General features: G+C 38.8%; 1 protein-coding gene across 1 annotated transcript in view; it reads left to right on the top strand.

Annotated features, from left to right (window-relative positions):
- The window catches only part of LOC150076722 (josephin-1-like), a 103,065-nt gene that overhangs the window by 50,700 nt on the left and 28,651 nt on the right, over positions 1-23,714 (top strand). The window contains exon 3 of the mRNA XM_090386315.1: positions 2,247-2,493. Coding sequence (XP_090242441.1) covers positions 2,291-2,493 — 203 coding nt within the window. The 5' untranslated portion in view covers positions 2,247-2,290. The remainder of the gene's footprint in view (positions 1-2,246; positions 2,494-23,714) is intronic.

Here is a 23,714-nt window from a genome sequence, read left to right as displayed (position 1 = left end):
GCAGAAGGTTATCAAATTGTAGCAGGATAATTAATGATTTTGTAATAACTGAGAGCAAAGTGGAGGAGAAATTGTTGAAGTTAAACATAAGAAAAGCACCTGGGGTGGATGGGATCTATCCAGTTATGTTGAAGGAGGTGGCAAAGCAACTAAGCAAACCCTTAGCCATAATTATGAGAGCATCCTTGGACTCAGGGGAGGTTTCCACGGACTGGAGATGTGCAAATGTATCCCCAATTCACAAAGGGGGATCGAAGGGTGACACGAGTAATTACAGACCAGTTAGTTTAACTTCTGTTCCGGGTAAAATAATGGAGTCACTGGTTAAAGATGCATTACAGGATCATCTAGACAAGACTGCAGCAATAATTCAGACACAGCATGGGTTTGTTAAGGGAAAGTCTTGTCTGACAAATTTGATAGGATATTATGATGTGGTTACAATGGAACTGGATGCAAAAAAATAATTTTGAAATCATATATTTGGATTTCAGGAAAGCTTTTGACACTGTTGCACATGGAAGACCATTGTACAGATTGGAACAAAATGTTATTAAGGGTAAGTTGCTACAATGGATAAAAGGATGATTAAGTGGGAGAAGACAGAGGGTGGTAATCAATGGGTGCTGCTCTTCGTGGACTAATGTTATTAGTGGAGTCCCACAGGGTTCGGTGTTGGGTCCACTGGTGTTATGTATATTTATCAATGATAAATATATCATTGTTATATAGGTTGATAGTTTGAATAAATTTAAGGAGGAACTGGACAGGTATTTTGAGAGAATGGTGTGTTTTTTTTTTTTTTTTTTTTTTTGGCTGATGCTGCATAAGCTCATACACTTGCTTTCTTGCATCACATACCACCACCACTACTACTACTACCTCCTTTGTGACTTGATTACAGATTAGCTTATATCTGCCATAGGCTTCTGTATCACCTGATAATTTATGTGCATCCCATTAATTTTTCTTCTGTGCCACAAGCCGCATTAATTCATCTGATATCTGTTTAAGCCTAAACCTTGAACTGTGTTTCTTACTTGGTATGAAAAGCCTAGTACCCTCTAAGATTAAATCCCTGAAGGTTTCTGATTTAGAATTTATCATTGGTAACATCCTCAGTTGATTCCACTGTATAGAATTTAAAAACTCTCCGAGACCACTGTATTCACCTCCCCTTATCCCTGATGGTAGTTACATCCTTAAGTAAATCCCAAGTCAATACGCTGTGATCAACTGCCACCTAGTGGTTTCTTTATCTACAGATTCTTAATGCATGAAGAATCACTGCTGATAATTAGATCGAGTATTACTCCCTCTGGTTGCCTCTCCTATATGTTTCTGTAGAAAACAGCCATCCAATAAATCCACAGAAGTCTTGCTAGTGTGCAAGTGACCAATCCACAAGTTCCAGTCAATATCTGGAAAGTTAAAATCCCCCATTATAAGACATTCATTCTGATTTACTGGCCCACTCTATTTCTCTGAATAATTACTTATTATACTCATCAGGTTCATTAGGCTTATAACACGCACCTACTCTCATTTTCCCTTTCCCAGTCCTTATGTCACACCACACTGACTCAACATAGCATTATCCACCAATGTCAATTGGATGCACTTCCTTAGATCTTATGTTTTTCTTAACTAACAGCATAATCCCTCCTCCCTTCCTGTCCTGTCTATCCTTTCTGTACACATTTGTCCCCAAATTCCACTTGGAATTTGGGGACAAATGAATTTTCACTGGTACTCCCCAAAATCCACTTGGAATTTTGGGAGTACCAATGGAAAATCTTCCACTATTTCTTCTTTCCCATTAAGAGCTCTTTAATTCCATGTTCTTACAGTTATTATTCCTTTCTTATAGTGTTTCCCTGTAATACATTCCTAATCAATTCCCTATTGTCAGTCTGGTTTTTATCCTTTAATTTTCTTTGTGCAGTTTAATTTTATATCTGAAGGGTGAGTTGCTAGCCCTTCTCTTCAGTGGGGACTACACTTATCTCGCTCCTATCCTTCAATCTGTCTTTCTAGGGTAGATCTGCCAGCATAGCATTTGGAATCATTTACTGAAACCTCCTCACGACAATAAGGTGGTAGTCCATGAAGAGAATTAAAATTGTAACTATCTCATTTGCCTGAATTTTAAATCATCAAAATAGTTTTATTTATTATAAGTTATATTTGTAATGGAGCGATTTAATAATGAGATCATTGTTTTTTTTGCCTTTCTTTTTTTACAGCACTTCATGTTTTGTTTTCATAGTGATCCTCCTCATTTAATCACATGTATCATCCCTGTTTTCATTTTGTTGAGTCATTACTGGGAAGAGGGCACAAGAAAGAGGCACAAGTGGACAACATTGGAATGGTACAAAACATTTATCATGAAAGACAAGTGAAGGAGTTATGTGCTTTGCATGCCTTGAACAACTTATTTCAAGATGGAAATGCATTTACTAAGCACACATTAGACACAATATGTCATAAGTAAGTTTTTATCTTGTTAATTTATTAACTGTATTTTGTATTCTCTAGATAATTTTCTTATTACAACTTTATTTCATAAACAAACAGGCTAAATCTGTTCAGTTAAATTATATGTGATTCCCTAATTTATAATAAATATTGCAGTACAAGAGCAAATTTAATATGTGTATTGATTGATTGCTACGATGAGAATGGTAAGTGACAGTATGAAGACTTATACCCACTGCTTAAAATCGAATGCATTAAAAATTTATACCAATGAAAATTTATCTTGTTCTCATTGGTTCTGACATTCATGCATTACAATTATTTGAGTATGCTGTGCACTTGGCAACAACAGTCTGAACAGTTTGGAAATATTATTTTCAAAGTTTAACAACCAAAACACTTTGAGCTTAATTTTAAAAAGTAGTTATCAATCAGAACAGCATTTTGGCCCATTTCAGTCAATTGTTATAGATTTCTGACCTTCTTTTTATGCTGAAATAAAACTATAATTTTTGCACCAAACATGCAGAAAATTTTGGTCAAATGATAATAAATGTGCAAACATTTGCTGATTTACTATAATTTGTTTTTACAGAAAAGGTAAATCTACATTTTAACCCGGGGGCCCACATCTAGAGAATATGGGCTTGGCACACCCAGGGTCCTGAGCTGGATATCATCATTCTTCTCTTTCTTGGTGATTCCTTTCTACGTCTGATTTTTTTTCTCTCTCTCTCTCACTCTCACTCTCTCACTCAGGATAACTCAGGAATTTTTTTTGGCTGGCGCAGCATAAGCCTCAGGCTTCCTTGCACCATATGGCTAATAATAATAATAATAATAATTTGCTGTAAAAACTACATCAGACTGTATCAAAATCTTCTAGACTCACTGGCCAAAAATTTCGAGAGCCCAATATCTGGTAGGAACACCTTTTCCCAAATTACAGCCCATACATGTTGTGGCATGGATTCTACCAGTTGGCTGAAGGGGTCTGGCTCTAGATATGACCATTCTTCTATCGGGGTATTTGTCACCTGCCCTGTTATGGTTAGTAGAGAACTGCAATGTCACATTGTCCATTTCAACACGTCCCAGATATTCTCAATTAGATTCAGATCTGGAAAATTAGGCAGCCAGGGTAGATGTTAAGAATTTTGGGAATGTTCCTTGAACCATTCAGATACAGTTTTTGCACATTAAATAGTTTGTTGTCATCTTTAAAGAATCCATAGCAATCCATGTAAAAATGAAGCATTGTAGGGTGGAGTTGGTCTTATGCCAGAAACATATTCGTTGGACGTAATACAATTTTCTAACATTATGAGCAGACCCAATTCATACTAACAGAACACAGCCCCTACCATGATGCCAGCTCTAGCTGCTTAAGTGGGGGTAAATACACAAAAAAGACCTGGGGGTAATTATGCAGTCAGATGTGAAGTTCTCTGAGCAGTGCAGATGGGCTGCCAGAGCAGATCATGGAGTCTTGTCACTGATGTATAGGAATTTTGTTAGCAGGGATAAGGAGGTGATAAGGAGCAACTCTACATCCCCTTGTATAAGGCAGTGGTCAGGCCACACCTTGAGTACTGCATACAGGTTTGGAGGCCTCATTTTAGGAAGGATGTAGAGTTGCTAAAACGAGTACAGAGAAGGGCAACAAGATTGGTGAGAGGGACAAAGGGGTGCACTTACGAAGAAAGGCTTAAGTTCTACAAATTGTAGCATTTGGAGACAAGGCACCTGCAAGGTGGTCTGATTGAGGTGTATAAGGCTTTGAATGGTTTGAGCAGGCTCAATGCTGATGGAATCCTTCTGCTTGCTCAGATTAAGAACCTGAGGGGGCATAGATTCAAATTGAGGAAAGACAATTGTAGAATAGATGTGCAAAAGTTTGCCTTTAGCTAGCAGGTAGTTGATTGCTGGAACAGACTTCCATCTGTTGTTGTGAAAGTTGATAGCTTAAATAAATTTGAGGCTGAACTAGCCAAACATTTGGAGTGGCCGGATGGGTGAAATGGGAAGGGGTGTTTTTTTTTTTTTTTTTTTGCTGATGCTGCTTTCTTGCATCATATACCTCAACTAACGCTAATGCTGGTCTGGATGCTTCATAAAATTCATGCAGCGCATTCACACTGCCACTGACAAAAAATTGTAAATCAAGACTTATCAGACCACACAGTCATTCCTTTTGTTTAGGCACATGACTACCAAATTCTTCAACTCTCAATACATTGTTCAGTTGGAAATGGGCCTTTATTTGCCTAAATTGAATTTTTCAGTCATTTGTTACACACTGCATGTTCTGTTCTGATGCACAATTCACTTTAAATTTCTGTGGTCTTGTTCTTGGAGGTGCCTCCATAGCCAGGTGGGCAGGAGCTGCAGTGCATAGCACACGCTTCTTGATTTGATTAGACCTTGCTTCGAGCCCATGACTACTAAATACGGAGGATGCGGAAAGGTCAGGGAATGACCACTGCATATCTCCAGAGCAATATGGCCTTAGTTGCTAATGCTCCTAAAAACCATATAACAACAACTTGTTCTCAGAATGCTGACTTTCTGCCACATTTTTTACTTTTAGAGCTGCATTCTCCTTTCATTTTTCTACTTATTGTGTGCTTTTGCAATTTTTGATTTTGATACATGCTAGTGATTTCCATTATTTTGTCAATTGTGGCTTCTGCTAAACACGTCGCAACAGGTGTTACTGTTGGAACACATTTAGCACATGGCCTGATTAACTAAGAAGACCAGGAAAGCACAGACATCTGAACCAAGGAACTTGTGATCATACTATGTGACATCTTATATTTGCATGCGATATGTTTAATTATCTGTTGATGCCAATTGTGCTTTTCACTGCTGCTGCTCCTTCCCACCTGGCTACGGAGGCGCCTGATGCCAATTGTAAAAGCTTTCTAATTTTTTGATCAATGAGTGGAGTTCACTTCACAAATATTGGGCGCCTCCGTAGCCAGGTGGGCAGGAGCGGCAGTGCGTAGCACACGCTTCTTGATTAGACCAGTGTTCGAGCCCGTGACCACCAAATACGGAGGATGCGGAAAGGTCAGGGGATGACCACCGCATATCCCCGGAGCAATATGGCCTCAGTTGCTAGTGCTCCTAAAAACCAAATAACAACAACAACTTCACAAATAAAAGGTAGACTGAAAAAGTTGGACTTAATTTATTAAAAGTACCTGCACACTGAATAAGAGTAACTATATAGTGGCTAGTTTTGTGTGGTAGCTGATGTTTTGATTGCACTTGCGCAGTATCTATTTTTGACTGTAATAAATGTCATACCATGATTTTCTGGATATCACTTTTTTTCTTTTTTTTTTTTTTTTTTTTTTTGAAGAAATTTTCCTCAGAGACTGTAGAAGTGATCATTCAAAGCTGACATCCCCAACCAAAAGTCTCTTCCCTCCCCTCAACTCATCTTGAAGCAAAATGGACTTCACAATGTTTCAACATATAAGAAAGTAGTAGTAGTGGCATGTGATGCAAGAAAGCAAATGTATGAGCTTATGCAGCATCAGCCAAAAAAAAAAAAAAAATCACACCATTCCCTCCAAATGCCTGTCCAGTTCCTCCTTAAATTTATTCAACCTATCAACTTCCACAACAACAGATGGAAGTTTGTTCCAGCAATTACCAACCGCTGGCTAAAGGCAAATTTCCGCACATCTATTCTACATCTGTCTTTTCTTAATTTGAATTTATGCCCCCTTAGGTTCGTAATCTGAACAAGCGGAAGGATCCCATCAGAATTCAGCGTGCTCAACCTATTCAAGGCCTTATATACCTCAATCAGATCACCGTGCAGGTGCCTAGTCTCCAGCCACTGCAATTTGCAGAACATAAGCCTCTCTTTGTAAGAGGATCCCTTCATTCCCCTCACCAATCTTGTTGCCCTTCTCTGTACACGCTCAAGTAAATCTACACCCTTCCTAAAATGAGGCCTCCAGACCTGTACGCAGTACTCAAGGTGTGGCCTGACCATTGCCTTATACAGAGGGATAATCACCTCCTTTTCCCTGCTAGCAAAATTCCTATATATCATTGACAAAACCCCATGACCTGCCCCGGCAGCCAGTCTGCATTGCTCAGAGAACTTCATATCTGACTGCACAATTACTCCCAGGTCTTTTTCATTTTCTACCACCTTAAGTGTAGTACCACACAGTTGGTACGTTTCTCTGGGGTTACTTCTACCCATATGCAGTACTTTGCATTTGTCAAGGTTAAACTTCAGTTGCCACTTCTTAGCCCATCTGCCCAAATTATCTAGATCCTGTTGCAGTAGCACACTGCCATTACTGTCATTAACAACCTTGCCAACCTTTGTATCATCTGCAAACTTCGACATTAAGCCTGATATCCCTTCATCAATATCATTGATAAATATACAAAACAACAGTGGACCTAACACCGAACCCTGTGGGACTCCACTAATAACGTTAGTCCAAGAAGAGCAGCACCCATTGATTACCACCCTCTGTCTTCTTGCACTTAACCATCCTTTTATCCATTGTAGCAACTTACCCTTAATACCATTCTGCTCCAATTTGTTCAATAGTCTTCCATGCGCAACAGTGTCAAAAGCTTTCCTGAAATCCAAATATATGATATCAATATTATTTTTTGCATCCAGTTCCTTTGTAACCACATCATAATATCCTATCAAATTTGTCAGACAAGACTTTCCCTTAACAAACCCATGCTGTGTCTGAATTATTGCTGCAGTCTTGTCTAGATGATCCTGCAATGCATCTTTAACCAGCGACTCCATTATTTTACCCGGAACAGAAGTTAAACTAACTGGTCTGTAATTACTCGTGTCACCCTTCGATCCCCCTTTGTGAATTGGGGATACATTTGCACATCTCCAGTCCGTGGGAACCTCCCCTGAGTCCAAGGATGCTCTCATAATTATGGCTAAGGGTTTGCTTAGTTGCTTTGCCACCTCCTTCAACATAACTGGATACATCCCATCCACCCCAGGTGCTTTTCTTACGTTTAACGTCAACAATTTCTCTTCCACTTTGCTCTCAGTTATTACAAGATCATTAAGCACCCTGCTACAATTTGATAACCTTCTGCCATTTTCAAACCTTAATAATTCCTCACGTGTGAATGTAGATGCAAAATACTCATTCAGTTTGTTTGCTATCTGAGCAGGATCATCAACAGTCGAACCATCGATGTCAAGTGGACCAATCAGATTCATCCCCTTCCTTTTACAGTTTATATAAGTAAAGAAATCCTTGCTGTTTTTCTTAGCATCTTTTGCCAAGGATTTCTCGTAATCTGCCTTCGCCTGCCGAACCTCCTTTGTGACCTGATTACAGATTTAACTTTTATCTTCCATAGGCTTCTAAGTCGCTTGATAATTTATATGCATCCCATGCATTTTTTTTCTCTGTTACGAGTCTCATTAGTTCATTTGACAACCATTTAGGCCTAAACCTTGAACAATATTTCTTAATAGGTATGAAACTTTTAGTAGCTTCCACGATTAATTCCTTGAATGCTTCCCACTTAGAATTTACTGTTGGTAACATCGTCAGTTGATCCCACTGTACAGAATTCAAAAACTGTCGGAGACCACTGTACTCGCCTTTACGGAAGCAAAAACTCTTTCCTTTACCCCTGATGGTATTAGGGGTAAAGCCAAATCCCTGTATTAGGCTTCTATTTTAAGGCTGGTAAACATTTCAAGATGAACCTCCTGGATTATTGTTATGTTGCTTGTTGATTTAATATTTTTATTTTGACTGATGGTTCCTTGTGCCATTGAAATGTGCTGTTACTTCCTTTGTATGATAGGTGCAAGCCCATTGCATTGCACAGCTTGAGTACTCACGGTTGTTGTTGTTGGTTTTTTTTTTTTTTAGGAGCATTAGCAACTAAGGCCATATTGCTCTGGGATATGCGGTGGTCATTCCCTGACCTTTCCACATCCTCCGTATTTGGTGGTGACGGGCTCGAACCCCGGTCTAATCAAGAAGTGTGTGCTACCACTGCTGCTCCTTCCCACCTGGCTACGGAGGCGCCGAGTACTCGCGGTCACTGAGTACTGTTCCTGATGCCATCCTGTGCATTATTCCTACTGCTGTAGATTTATTAGTATTAGTAATGGCCACATGGTGCAAGAAAGCCTATGGCTTATGCTGCACCATCTAAAAAATAAATAAAAAAATATCCGAACAAAACAATGATAAAAACAAAAAAAAAAATAATAATAATAATTAATAAAAAAAGGAAATTAAACCTATCATCGTATGCGCTTCCTTTACCCGAAGGTACTGTCCAGATAACCTTTGAATTTCCCCAAACTGTTGGCCTCTACCACCCATGAAGGCAACTTATTCCAGTAATTTATAACTTGCTGGCTAAAATAAAACTTCCTGCAGTCCAATCTAAACATTTCCCCCGTAACTTGAATTTATGTCCCCTAGTTCTAGCATCATTTATAATCTTGAAAATATCGTCCTCATTCATTTTACTGATGCCTCTCAGAGCCTTAAACACCTCAATCAAATCTCCTCTAAGGTGTCTAGTTTCCAAACTCTGCAACCCACATATTCGAAGTCTTTCTTCATAAGGACACCCTTTTGCCGATCTCACCAGGTGAGTTACCCGTCTTTGCACCCTTTCAAGAAGCTTGATGTCTTTCTTGAACCAGTCTCCATACTTGAACATAGTGTTCCAAGTGTGGTCTAACATAAGCCTTATATAATGGAATTATCACGTCCCTATCTCTACTTTCAAAAGTTCAATAGGTCATCGATAGGACACCATGGGCCTTCCTTGCAACCTGTTTACAGTGCTCAGAGAATTTCATGTCTGACCATATCATAACACGCAAGTCCCTTTCCTCCAGTACTGGGTTTAGTTGAACTCTACCAAGTGAATAAGTTATTTTGGGATTACTGTTTCCCAGGTATAATACCTTAAACTTTGTTGGATTAAAGCATAGCTGCCATTTTTCTGACCATTCCTGAAGTCTATCTAGGTCTCTCTGAAGAAGCTCAGCTTGACAGTGATCATTAACTACTCTACCAATTTTAACATCTGCAAATTTAGATATCATGTCCTCTATCCCTTCATCAATGTCGTTTATGAAAATTAAAAACAACAGTGGTCCTAATACTGATCCTTGGGGAACCCCACTTCTTACATCAACCCAATCTGAGGAATAGCCATTTATCACAACCCTCTGCCTCCTGCCCTGAAGCCTTCTATCCATCTAAGGATTTTCCCAGTGATTCCAACCTGTTCCAGCTTATAAAGCAACCGCTTATGTGGGACTGAGTCAAAAGCTTTGCTGAAATCTAAATAAACAATGTCGAAATTATTCCCTAAATCCAGCTCGTGAGTGACCCTTTCGAAATAGCGAACCAGATTTGTTAAACATGATTTTCCCTTTACAAAACCATGCTGAGTATCCTTGAGAATTTCAATTCGATCCAAATGATCCTGAATTCCACCCTTGATCATTGCCTCCATGATTTTCCCTACTACTGAAGTCAGACTGACATGTCGATAATTTCCAACTTCACTGTTAGAGCCACCCTTATGTATGGGAGATGCATTTGCACTTTTCCAATCCACGGGAATCTCCCCAGAGTCTAGTGATGCTCACATAATTAGCCTCAATGGTTCAATGCACTTGCTTGCCGCCTCCCATAAGATTATAGGGTATATTCCATCAACTCCAGGAGCCTTACTGGTCTGTAGGCTCGAAAGTTTTTTCATTAAATAATCTTGCGAAATTTCAATATCATTAAAATCACTAGCCACAAAAGGTTTTTCATTTGTAAATATTGATGCAAAATAACTGTTAAGTTCATCTGCAACGGCAGCTGGTGTATTTAATACTATCCCCTTTCCCTTACGTAAAGGTCCGATCTGGTTTGTCCTGCTCTTCTTGGCATTTATATATGTGAAGAATTCTTTGTCCCCCCTCTTTGCTCTGTTTGCTAGTGATTTCTCATAAACTGCTTTTGCCTGTCGAACCTTTTCTGTGGCTCTATTACACATCACCTTGTAGCTGTTATAGGCTTCAGTACTTTTTATTGCTTTTTCAGTACTTTCCATGCCAACTTTTTCTGCTCAAGTAATGTGCCAACTTCACTATTCATCCAACTTGGAACCCTCCTCGTGGAGTTATTTTTTTAATGGTATATATGCATTCAAGGCATCTGTGATTAATGTTTTAAAAGCGTACCACAGTTCAAATGTATTCATTTTCTGCGCGATATCTACCCAGTTAATAGAGGCCATGTAGTACCTCAAGGCATCGTAATTTCCTTTTCTGAAATTAAAACCCATTCCTTTGCCTTTTACTTCTGCTACCTCTCTCGTCATCCACCGTAGAACGCCGTGATCACTTCCTGCTACTGGTTCCTCTACTGTCAACCCTGTTATGTCATCTGATTCATGGGTGATGATGAGGTCTAGGATATTCTTTTCTCTAGTACTTTCCCTGACATGTTGATACAAATAACAGTCATCTAGTTGATTTAAAAATTTTGTTCCCCATGTCGAGTTTCCTTCCCATTTACTCCAATCAATTAGAGGCAAATTGAAATCACCCATAATAAGACATTGACGCTTACTTGCCCATTTCATTTGCATGTAGAGGCTTTCGTCATAATCTTCACAATCACCTGGTCTGTAGATTACTCCTACTCGCATTATACCTTTGTTTCCGACTATCTCACACCATACAGACTCTATACTAGCATGTGAAATGTCTGAATCCGGGAAAGCTATCATCGCACATAGGCTGCTTCTGATAAGAAGCATTACCCCACCGCCCCTTCTATTTACACTATCCTTCCTAAATACATTATACAAGCCGTACTAAATACATTATACAAGCCGTACTTAATAAATGTCATACCATGATTTCCTTCAAAACTCATCATCTCCAATTTCCCGGTGGCACCACGTCTTTGTAAGCCCTATTATGTCCGCGTTACTTGTTTTAACCAGCATGTTCGAATTCGCTCATTTTATTGACGACACGTCTAACAATACTGCATAAACAATTAAGATTTATACTTCTTGTATATTTAACAACCCTAACACAACCCTTGAAGTTTTTTAGGCTCTCTTCCCTGATATTAGCTACCCGCTCACGTGAAATGTTTCTGCCCCCAGAACATCTAGATAATACGTCCAGTTGGGGTAGCAGATAAGAACTCTTAAGGTATGTGCAAGTGTTACTTTGACCAATATTATCAGATAAACGCGTGTCAGTATTACCCACATCCCCACCTAGCTAGCAGTTTCCCTGAACCATTAAGGTATCCTCAATAATACTGGCAAAAACTTTTGCACCACCTTTGTTTAAGTGTATCCCGTCTCTACAAAACAAATTCCTTCTACCTACAAGTGTGGGCCATGCTGATAGAAATTTCCCCCCTAAAGCCTTGCAGTTCCTTCAAGTCTTGAGTTAATCCACAAGGCTCTTAACATATAATCCCTCCTTAACATATAATTATGGTTCCTTGTCCTTGCCATCCCAGCACTGTTACTACCTTTGCACAATGAGTATGGCTCATTATGCTGCACTGCTGGTAGCATTAGCAGAAGCATACAATGCAAGAAAGCAAGCTTATGCAGCATCAGCCAAAAAAAAAAAAACCATTTCATCCCCCCGTTCATTCCATATACCTGTCCAGCTCAGCGTTAAATTTATTTAGGCTATCAACTTCCACAACAAAAGATGGAAATCTGTTCTACCAGTCAACTACCCACTGGCTAAAGGAAAACTTCTGCACATCCATCCTACAACTGTCTTTCCTCAATTTCAATTTATGCCCTCTTGGGTGATTATTCTGAGCAAGAGGAAGAATTCCATCAGCATTGAGCATGCTCAAACCATTCAAAGCTTCATACACCTCAATCAGATCACCTCACAGGTGCCTAGTCTCCAGACACTGTAATCTGCAAAACTTAAGCCTTTCTTCGTAACAGCAACCCTTCGTCCCATTCACTAATCTTGCACTCCTCTGTACTCGTTCCAACAGCTCTACATCCTTCTTAAAATGAGGCCTCTAGACCTGTGTACAGTACACAAGGTGTGGCTTGACCATTGCCTTATACAAGAGAATAATCACCTCCTTATACCTGCTAGAAGAATTCCTGTATATCATTGACAAGACACAATGAGCTACTCTTGCAGACTGTCTGCGCTGCTCAGAAAACTTCATATCCGCCTGCACAATTACCCCCAGGTCCTTTTCATTCTCTACCACTGCCAGTGTAGTACCACAGAGTAGATACACTACTCTGGGGTTACTGCTTCCCATATATGGTACTTTACATCTGTCAATGTTAAACTTCATTTGCCACCTCTCAGCCCATCTGCTCAACTTTTCTAGATCCTGTTGCAGCAGTGTACTGTCATTAGTGTCCTTCATAACCCTGCCAACCTTCGTATCATCTGCAAACTTGGACATTAAGCCTGATATACCATCATAAATATCATTTATAAATACAGAAAACGACAATGGATCTAACACTGAATTCCGAGGGACTCCATGAAGAGCAGTGGCCATTGATTACCACTCTCTGTCTTCTCCAACTCAACCATCCCTTTATCCATAGCAGTAATGTGCCTCCAATGCACAGTGCTCCAATTTGTGCAGCAGTCTTCCATGTGCAACAGTATCAAAAGCCTTTCTAAGATTCAAATATATGATATCAAAGTTATTCTTTGATTTCCAGTTCCTTTATGACCACATCATAGTATCCAATCAGATTGATCAAACAGGACTTTCTCTTAACAAAACCATGCTGTGTCCGAGCTATAACTGAAGTTTTGTCTCGTCTTTGTCTTGGTTATGCAGTGCCTCCATTAATTTCCCTGGAACAGAAGTTAAACTAACAGTCTATAGTTACTTGTCACCCTTTGATCCTCCTTTGTGAATTGGGGTCACATTTGCACATCTCCAGTACATGGGTACCTCCCTTGTGTCCAAGGAAGTTGTCATAATTATGGCTGAGGGTTTGCTTACTTCCTTTGCTGACTCCTTTAATATAACTGGATAGATTCCATCCACCCCAGGTGCTTTTTTTTATGTTTAATTTCAACAATTTCTCCTCCACTTTTCTCTCCAAAATCATCTAGCTCACTGCCAGAGTTTAATTCACATCTGGTTTTCCCCTCCCTGAATAAATCCTCATGTATGAATGTAGATGCAAAATACTCATTTAGTTTTTAGCTACCTGAGCAGGATCATCAACAGTCGAACCATCAATATCCAATGGACCAATCTTATTCATCCCTTTCCTTCTGGAGTTTACATAGGTAAAGAACTCTTTGCTGTTTTTCTTTGCATCCTTTGCCAAAGATTTCTCATAATCTGCCTTTGCCTGTCTAATCTCCTTTGTGAGTTGGTTACAGCCCAACTTATATCTATCATAGCCTTCTGTGTCACCTGTTAATTTATATGTATCCCATGCATTTTTCTTTTCTGCCACATGTTTCATTAGTTCATCTGACATCCATTTAGGCCTAAACCTTGAACAATATTTCTTAGTTGGTATGTAAAGCCTAGTAGCTTCCAAGATTAATTCTTTGAATGCCTCACATTTTGAATTTGCTGTTGGTAACGTCATCAGTTGGTTCCACCGTATAGAATTTAAATACTGTCTCAGACCACCGTAGTTGCCTTTATTAAAGCAAAAACCCTTCCCTTTACCCGATGGTAGTTACTTCTTTGAGTAAACCCTACTTCAGCACACTGATCAATGCCACCTAGTGGTTCCTTTATCTGCAGATTCTTAATGCATGAAAAATCACTACTGATAATCAAATCAAGAGTATTACTCCCTCTAGTTGCCTCCCGAACATGCTAATGTAGAAAACAATCATCCAATAAATCCACAAAAGCCTTGCTAGTATGCGAGTGTCCAACCCAGAAATTCCACTCAATATCAGGAAAATTAAAATCCCCCATTATAAGATTCTCTGATTTACTGGTCCACTCTATTCAGGTCCAGGTCCATCAACAGTTAGATAGCACTCTTGCCAAAGATTGCCACTGTGCTTGCAAAAAAAAAAGTTGTGTTGAGAAAATTCATATAAAAGTTTTTATAAGTCAATAATAAAGCGGTAGTTTGGTTTAAATTAAAATAAAAAAATCAATAATATTAATATTTTATTGTATATAATACAAAAAAAATAAAAACAAATTCAGATAAAGAATGAAACTTGTTCATAATATAATTCATTTTACAAATGTTTTTGTAAGTTGTTGTGTGGAAACAGGACATTAAGTTTCTGGTTTCAGCTGTCTGCACTGTTGGTAGGGATGGAAAAAACTAAATCTCTCTTGTCCTGCAATAGATGCAAAGAATGAACTTGACAAAGACGGGATATAACTTTATACCCAAAAATGTTAACTTGTATTGACCTGGAGGATACTGTATAATTTATGCAGATCACTTAATTGGCCAAAACTACAATGGGAACTTATGTCTACCAGAATCTTCCCTCCAATTTCAATCCTTGATTCAGTATTAATAGCGGGAAATAATGCAAGAAAGCAACTTTTTACAGCAACAGCAAAAAAAAAAAAAAGAAGAGACACACTTCCAATAAATTTGTCCATCCCTTCTAACAGTTTGTCTGCTTCTTCCTTGAATTTTTTCAAACTACCTACCTCTACAACACTACATGGAAGTTTGTTCCAACAACCAACCACTCACTGGCCAAAGGAAAATTCTCAAACCCAACCTTGCAGCCATCCTTTGTCAGTTTGAATTTATGCCCTCTTATGTGTGTAATCTGAGCAAGACAAAGATTCCATCAGCATTCATCTTACTTAATCCATTCCAAGCCTTAAACATCTCAGTCAGTTCTCCTTACAGGTACATGAGGGGAAACAACACTGTGTTGCAGTTTGTAGAACTGAAGCTTTTCCTAGTAGGCTTGCAAAGTACCTTTTATTCTTCTCACTAATTTCATTCTGCTCTGCACCTGTTCCAACAGATCCATGTCCTTCCTAAAATGAGGCCTTCAGACCTGTATGCAGTACTCAAGATGTGTCCTGACCATTGCCTTGTGCAGTGGGATAATCACCTCCTTGTCCCTGCCAGCAAAATTACTGTATATCATTGACACAAATCTCCATGATCTGTCCTGGCAGCCTGTCTGCGTTGTAATTCAATTTACAAAATAAAACTGTGATACATTGTATGTTAATATACAGGGTGTCTCAAAAATATTAGTACAAACATTTAGGGGAGGTAGGTAACATCTAAAGGAATGTGAATAGCATAGCAACCCATAACCGGCGTAGCCAGGCGGGCAGGAGCAGCAGTGCGTAGCACACGCTTCTTGATTAGACCGGGGTTTGAGCTCGTTACCACCAAATACGGAGGATGCGGAAAGGTTAGAGAATGACCACCACACATCCCCGGAGCAATATGGCCTTAGTTGATAATGCTCCTAAAAACCAAACAACAACAACCCATAACCGGAAACGTCACTGTAAGTCGTTACACGGCGCTGTTCATCAGTTTGCGAGAGGAAAAATTTCTGGTTTACTCGTTCAAGCAGTAGTCGCCGCACGAAGAGCATGCATTGACATACGAACTGTGAGCTGGCAGACATGCACCTAGTGTATGGATTAGCAGAGGGCCCACACAGTGTGCACCCCTATGCGGCACAACATCGCTTTGCAATAAATGTGTGCGCAGGTATGGTCTGTGACTGCTTAGTCAGCCCATACCTGTTACCATCCCGCATGAACTCCGCTAAATATCGGATCTTTCTTGAACAAGTTCTACCAGGGTTACTTGACGATGTTCTAGCAAATGTGAGATGCAACATTTGGTTTCAACGTGACGGGGTGCCTGCCCATTATGGAAGGTGTGTTTGTGACCATTTGAACAGGCGTTTTGGGCGTCGATGGATTGGCCTTGGTGGACCCGTTGCCTGCCCCCACACTCACCTGATTTATCGAGCCTTGATTTCTTTCTGTGGGGCCCTCAAATCTATCATGTATGGATCTCGTGGCGAGACTCGTCTGCGCTGCTGCTACTGTCAAAGAAACTTCAGGTGTGTTCGACCATGTCCGCCAATCCATGCTGCGTCAGTGTCACACATGCATCGCGTCTCATGGTGGAACCTTCGAGCATCTTTTGTAACATCATGAAATGCATCCATCTTGTACTCCATTGTTAATATTATGTCAAATAAATGTTTGCCACTAATTACTGTCTTGTGTCATTTCTGCTTCTTGTGCCTCTGCTACTACTTTCCCGTGACGTTTCTGGTTATGGGTTCCTATGTGATTCACATTCCTTTAGATGTTACCTACCTCCCCTAAACGTTTGTACCAATATTTTTGAGATACCCTGTATAATTTTAATCTATTAATTTTTGATATTATTATATTAAATTATTTACATTCAAAAACTGGAACTACACCTGACCTGTCGGGTACAAAAACTGAACCGCAGCGCAGGTTACCTGATGCCATCTGGTGTTGTGAACATTAAAATCACTAAAGAAAATTACTGTTAGGAAAGTTATTAAATATTTCTCATAGGTAGCATCACCCTTTAACAGACAATCAGCTAGAAGGGCATACATTCAATAGATGATGCGCACACAGGTGGGAGGGGGGAGGAAGAGATTATGTAAATTGGTCAGTTATAAAGTGAATAAGAACTCTACTTTCTCTACAAACAATGTTTTCAAGCAATATATTCAAAAATGTTTAGTATTAGTAGTGGCAAATGATGCAAGCAAGCTTATAAAGGATCACCAAAAAAAATCTCACATCAGCTGTCTATCCCCTCCAGTAATTTGTCTAGTTCTTCCTAAAATTTATTCAAACTACCCACTTCCACAAAAATAGTTGGAAATTTGTTCCAACAATCAACTATCTGCTGGTTGAAGGCAAACTTCTGACATCCATCCTTCCTCAGTTTGAATTTTTACTCAAATATGTAGTCTGAGCAAGAAGAAAAGTGCCACCAGCATTGAGCTTGCTTAATCCATTCAAAGCCTTAAACATCTCAATCAGATCACATAGTCTCCAGATGCTGCAATTTGTAGAACTAACTCCTTTATTGGTAAGACCACTCTTTTGTTCCCTTCACCAATTACAGCATCCATTCCAGCAGATCTACATCCTTCATAAAACAAGGACTCCAGACCTGTATGCAGTACACAAGATGCAGCTTTACCCAGTGGTGAGCTGCGAAATTTTAACAATGGGCTCACAGTTTTTTCTGACTTTCTACCGAGTAAATTTGATCGGTAATGGAAGCGACGTCATCCTTGGCTTCCACTAGAGGCGCTTCCCACTACTAGTAGTGTGGTTTGAGCACGTAATGCATTTTTCATGACCGGTATGATATCTCGAATCAGGGGCAGATTTAGTGAATGTGTAAAAGGTTCCTAGATTTATCCAAAAAATAAAATAAAATAAAATAAACCCCTTAAAAACCTGGTCATCATGCCACCCCTTACAATGATAACGGAATACACGACAGTGTCTGGAGTTCCAACTTTTTAGAATTTTTGAATAGTATGATGTCACAATCATGCTTCCTGAAGTTACTACTGCAGTAAGTATGATTGCAACAATACGAATATTTGTTAACAATTTCTTTTTTCATCTCAATTTTCGTTACATTCCATTGTTAGGTACCCTAACAGCTGCATATGTCGCTTCAACTTCAAGATCAGTACATCAATCGGTGCTATTTTACAGAGATATTTAGATATGTTGCACTCACAAGTATACATCTCTTACTTTAGTTATCATAAATCCATTGTATCTTGTCTTCCAGGAATTATGAAAATCTGTGAATGATCAATAAAATATTTACAATAAAAAAAGCTCTTATTTCGTAATCGATATATACAAATCAAAATACCTAAAAGAAACGAGAAAGATGCTTCACATAAACCATCTACTGTGCGTGCCCGGCACACGTGCAACTTTATTCATCCGTTTTTTTTTTAACAACCAGGGAAATATAATGGATATATTTTTTCCATGATAAAATTTTAATATTGCAAATAAAAAATAACATGAAATATTTCCCATATCACAAATAAGATAAAAACTATCACAATAAAAACAAATATTACATAAAAAACAAACTTTCTAGAAAAAGTACACAAAAATCACAGATTACATGAAAAAAAATTATTTCACAGATATTCAAGAAAGATTTATTCTAAAAATTGCCATATACAATTTACTTCTTTATTAATATTTGTTGTCCATCTGCTTTGCTCAATAGCTGAGCGATGATTACAGAGGAATGATTTGACGTAACAATTCGGATCAAATTGAAGCAATGGTTTTTCCATTTAGATGTATGGTCATCATAATCTGCAACATGTTTAATTGTCACAATATTATTCATTATGCTGAAAGCTCAATCAGCTTCAGCACTGCTAATTGCAATGGTTTCAAAGATATTTCTGGCTTTTTTTAATTGAAAAGGAAATTTCACTCGATTTTAAAGATAAACTGTCTTTGACAAAATCTCTAAACTCTATTTTTATTTCATATTTTATTAGAAAACTTAAATTTCTTATTCTGTTTTCACCGTCTTGTAACTGAGATGAAAGTTCTTTCACGTTCCACGATTTCAGGTAGCATATATTTAAAATTTCTTTCAATGGTATCATTATTTTCTTTATTTAATTTAAAATCACCCAGTCGCATTAATAACTTATCCTTTAAGGATAAAACAATGCATTTAATAACTTGTCATAATTTTTTTTTTTACTTTCGATTTTGATTCCTTCAAATTCTTTCAACTTCAACGTGCTCTCAATTTTAGCTTCATAATTTCCTTAAAAATTTTTGAAATTAGCAATAGCATTGATAGTTCGAATAATTAACTTATCTGCTTTTACCGTAGTGATTCTGTAAAGCTTCTGAAAGGTAAGAGAGCCCCTGCAGGATGGTGATCATTAGTACTAAATGGTTAAGAAATTCCAAATTTAAAAGTAGATTTAATAATCCTGGATTATTTAACTTCTGATTCAAAATGTTTGCACAAAGCGGGATAATTCCTCCAACCCACAATTGGCCATCTGCAAGCTACAAGCTGCTCATTCCAGAAGTTCTTTAGCAATCATCCTTAATTCGCGCTAGTTTTTTGGAGATTGGTGATAGTTTTTTTTTTAATTATTGCCTGTATCCCATTATATTTTAGAACATTTTTTAAATGTTCTAAAAAAATGCTTGACAAAGTTTCAAAATCTTTCATCCATTTCATCTTCGTAAAGTTTATATAATATCTTAGTTGCCTCAATCCCACCCCCTCTACATTGCTGTTCTCACTAGTTCTTTGAATACAGTGAAAAATGTCAGAATCACACAGATATTCAGCTACTGTGACAATGTAAACATAGACAGGGGAAATTTACTGGAAGGCAAGGATCACTCACTTCTCCGAAAAACATATGCCCATATGTCGGAGTAAAGGGGAACCACAACACAGGTTGACCAGAGGCTATAATCTGTATCGAGAATCTTCTTAATCTTCTGACTGGCCATGGAAAGCATATTGACTAGCACGACTTCTCGGTATATGACTGCATAGATTTTACGGACACCACTAACATAGTGATATGGTAATCCCTTTCACCCTTAATTCGCACTTTCTAATTACCTAAATTGCCTAAAGGCCAGAGGTAAGAACAATGCATACACAATTTTCTTCTAATCCATTCATTACATGGAAATTTTCTTCGTTCAACGGAAACTATTTAAATTTAATTACCAAGGGGAATCAAAAAAATTCGCTATAAAGAAGTTTGTTAAACAGAGGTCCGACTGTAATTATATCAAAAATGAAGCAATTTTAAAATACATAACTGATCGATTGCATCATTAAAATGCTGAATGGGGCCCCGCTCACCCCACCGTAGTTTTGGCTCTGGATACTCAATAATTGCATTCGGGATTTCATTTGTAAAATAAATGATTGTTTCAACAATGGGCTCACAAATTTTCAAAAAAAATAACAATGGGCTCTTGCGAGCCCATGCAAGCCCATAATAGCTCACCACTGGTCTTACCATTCATTTGTGCAATGGGATAATCACCTCCTTATCCCTGATAGCAACATTCCTGTTTATTATTGAGAGAACCCCATCAGCTGTCTGCACTGCTTACAGAACTTCATATCTGACTGCACAAATGACCCCCCCCCCCCAGGTCTTTTTCCTTTTTAGTACCACATAACTGGTATGTTAATCTGTGAATACTGCTACCCATATACAGTGCCTTGTATTTGCCAGTATTAAAAATCAACTGCCATTTCTCAACCCCATCTGCCTAATTTTTCTGGATCTTTTTGCAGTAGTTTACCTTGATTACTCTTATTAATCACCCTGCCAACGTTTGTACCTGCAAACTTGGATATTAAGCATGATCATCTTCTCGGGGTCATTAATAAATATAGAAAGAAACAATGGGCCCAGCAATGAATCCTGGTGGGGGAACTCCACTAAAAGCATTAGTCCATGAAGAGCAGTGTCCATTAATAACCAGTCTGTCTGTCTTTTCTTGCTCAACCATGTCTTTATCCATAGCAGTAACTTTCATTATTTATGAACATACATTGGCTTGCATGGACAGTTCTTTCCTGTGCATGTTCTAGTTCAGTGTCCTAAGGATAAAGTAATGTTTGCACATTCCACACATTCCACACTTCTCTCTAACTTCAAAACTAGGCTCTGTTTTCATTGGTAGTGATGGCACTGATCACTTTGGTGACATTTCTTTCTTCAGGTGGTTCTGTCCTTCAATTCGATTTGTCAGCTGATAAATTTTTTCCAGCAAAGCTTATCTTTGAAGTATTTATTTATCCAGGATTTAGGTCTGTAAGAGTTGGCCAAAGAGAGAGACTTGTGTCAAGATGATCTTTCATTTGAAAAGGGAAAGATCATTTTGGAAATTATCCAGGGGTAAAAGATGTTACAGATAGAGCATCTACTCTGCCCATTAATCCCTGCATGATTGAATTTTCTTGCAGTTATCCATTATCTCCAGAGAGTGGGGCCGCAGATTTTGTTTGAAGAATCGATGGATGAATGTGGAATTGGAATTATTGAGAAGGTTACTCACCACCCTGTTCACCCATTTTAGTATCCAGTATTGTAATCAAAGGAATTTGTTTAGGTAGAAGGCTGGAAGAGGACCATATTTCTGATGCATAAAGTGATAATGCACATTCAGTATGTAATGACAGATTATTCTGAGCAATGGGTTACGCTGTACATAGTGTTTTAGGGTGAAATGTTACAGGTGATTTCCTACAACTCCCTAATCAGTTCTCTGATTACGGAGTTGTAGTTCTCTGTTGAATGCAATACGCTGTAAGGCCAAATTCCCCCATCTCTGCTGTAAGGCCAAATAGTGTGTGTGTGTGTGTGTGTGTGAGTGAGAGACAAGACAAAGATTTTCATTCACACTCTCATTTGCCCTTTCACTCGTTCTTGCAACGGCCCAAATATGAACGTCACACACGATTTTAAGTTTTTTTGTTTTTTTTTTTACTACTGACATAGCACTCACTTGGTCACTGCACAGTTAATACACATGACCAAATCATACATACTACATTTATACTTCTTAGCTAGCCTTCAGTGGGAATATTTTAGGATTTACTCAAGCATTCATTCAGTTCCTCATGCCACAGCACTGTGGAAATAAAACAATACACTTTCTTTTTTTTTTAAGCTGGCAAAGGTCACCTAGGAAAGGCAGTTATCCTAGCCCATCCAGACATCTTGAGACATTCACACCAGCATGCTTGCTCTGCTTTTTTCCTTCCTCACTTGCCATGAGTGGCATGGATTTGCATGGAAATCTGGGGAAGTATGCCAGAGGTGGGAGAAAGGAAAGTTGGGCCAAAGTTATCACTGTCTGTAATTTTGAGGGAGTATAGAGGTTCCTTCAGTTCAGAACCGAGTAGGGCTTCTTTCTAGTATAACCATAGGTTAGTATGAAACCATTTCTGACTAAAGTGTGGAAGTAGCCACTGGATGGGAAAGTGAGGGAGTGGGGCATTAATTACAAGTATACCACATATATCTGTGTCCAGAATTACCTCAAATTTTTATGCTGTTACAATTCTCTCATACAAACCTAACCAGTGGCCACCCAAACAAGTAACCATAGGCTAATATGGAACCAGAAGTAGCTGGACAATTCCATCTGTAATCAGCAGGTGAGGTTACACCTGTGGAGTTTTAACCAGTTCCCATCTCTCCCCCCCCCCCCAAAGTGTATTCCTTTCCCCGTGTTAAGTCTATAGGTGGAAATGGATTAGGCATAAAGTTACCCTTATGCCCAACTTTTTGTGGGCTCATTCTACAGTTTAGCTAGTTACCTCTAGTGGGGCTAAATTTGTTACATAATATTTATTTTCCAGATTTCTCCAAAAATGTATCCCCAGGTCTAAGGCCATCAGGTCCTAACTATTTAAAAGGGCTACCTGAAGTGGGGAGGATGGAAAACACCTCCCCAGGATTAGCACAGGCTGTCCAAGTTTGCAGATGGTTGGCAGGGTTGTTAATGACACTGACAATATGCTACTGCAACAGGATCTAGAAAAGTTGAGCAGAAAAATGGGGTGATAGGTGGCAACTGAAGTTTAACATTGACAAATGTAAAGTACTGCATATGGGTAACAAGTAACTCTGTTGTGTATCAATAGTGTGATACTACGGGGTGGTAGAGAAAGAAAAAGACCTGGGGGGTAATTGTGCAGTCAGATATGAAGTTCTCTGAGCAGTGCAGACAGGCTGCCAGAGCAGGTCATGGAGTTTTGTCAATGATATATAGGAATTTTGCTGAGGAGGTGATTATCCCCTTGTATACGGCAATGGTCAGACCACAATTTGAGTACCGTATACAGGTCTGGAGGCCTCATTTTAGGAAGGATGTAGAGCTGCTTGAACAAGTACAGAGAAGGGCAACGAGATTGGCGAATGGAACAAATGGTTGCTCTTATAAAGAAAGACTTAAGTTCTGCAAATTGCAGTGTCTGGAGACTAGGCATTTGTGAGGCCTTGAATGGTTTGAGCAAGCTCAGTGCTGATGGGATTCTTCCTCTTGCCCAGATTAGTCATGTGAGGGGACATAAATTCAAATTTTGGAAAGACAGTTGTAGAATAGATGTGTGGAAATTTGCCTTTAGCCAGTGGTTGA

The sequence above is a fragment of the Mastigoproctus giganteus genome, chromosome 12 (genome assembly GCF_048544385.1).
Source record: "Mastigoproctus giganteus isolate SK-2022 chromosome 12, ASM4854438v1, whole genome shotgun sequence".
Taxonomy (NCBI): Eukaryota; Metazoa; Arthropoda; class Arachnida; order Uropygi; family Thelyphonidae; genus Mastigoproctus; species Mastigoproctus giganteus.
This window is presented reverse-complemented; position numbering and strand designations above follow the sequence as displayed.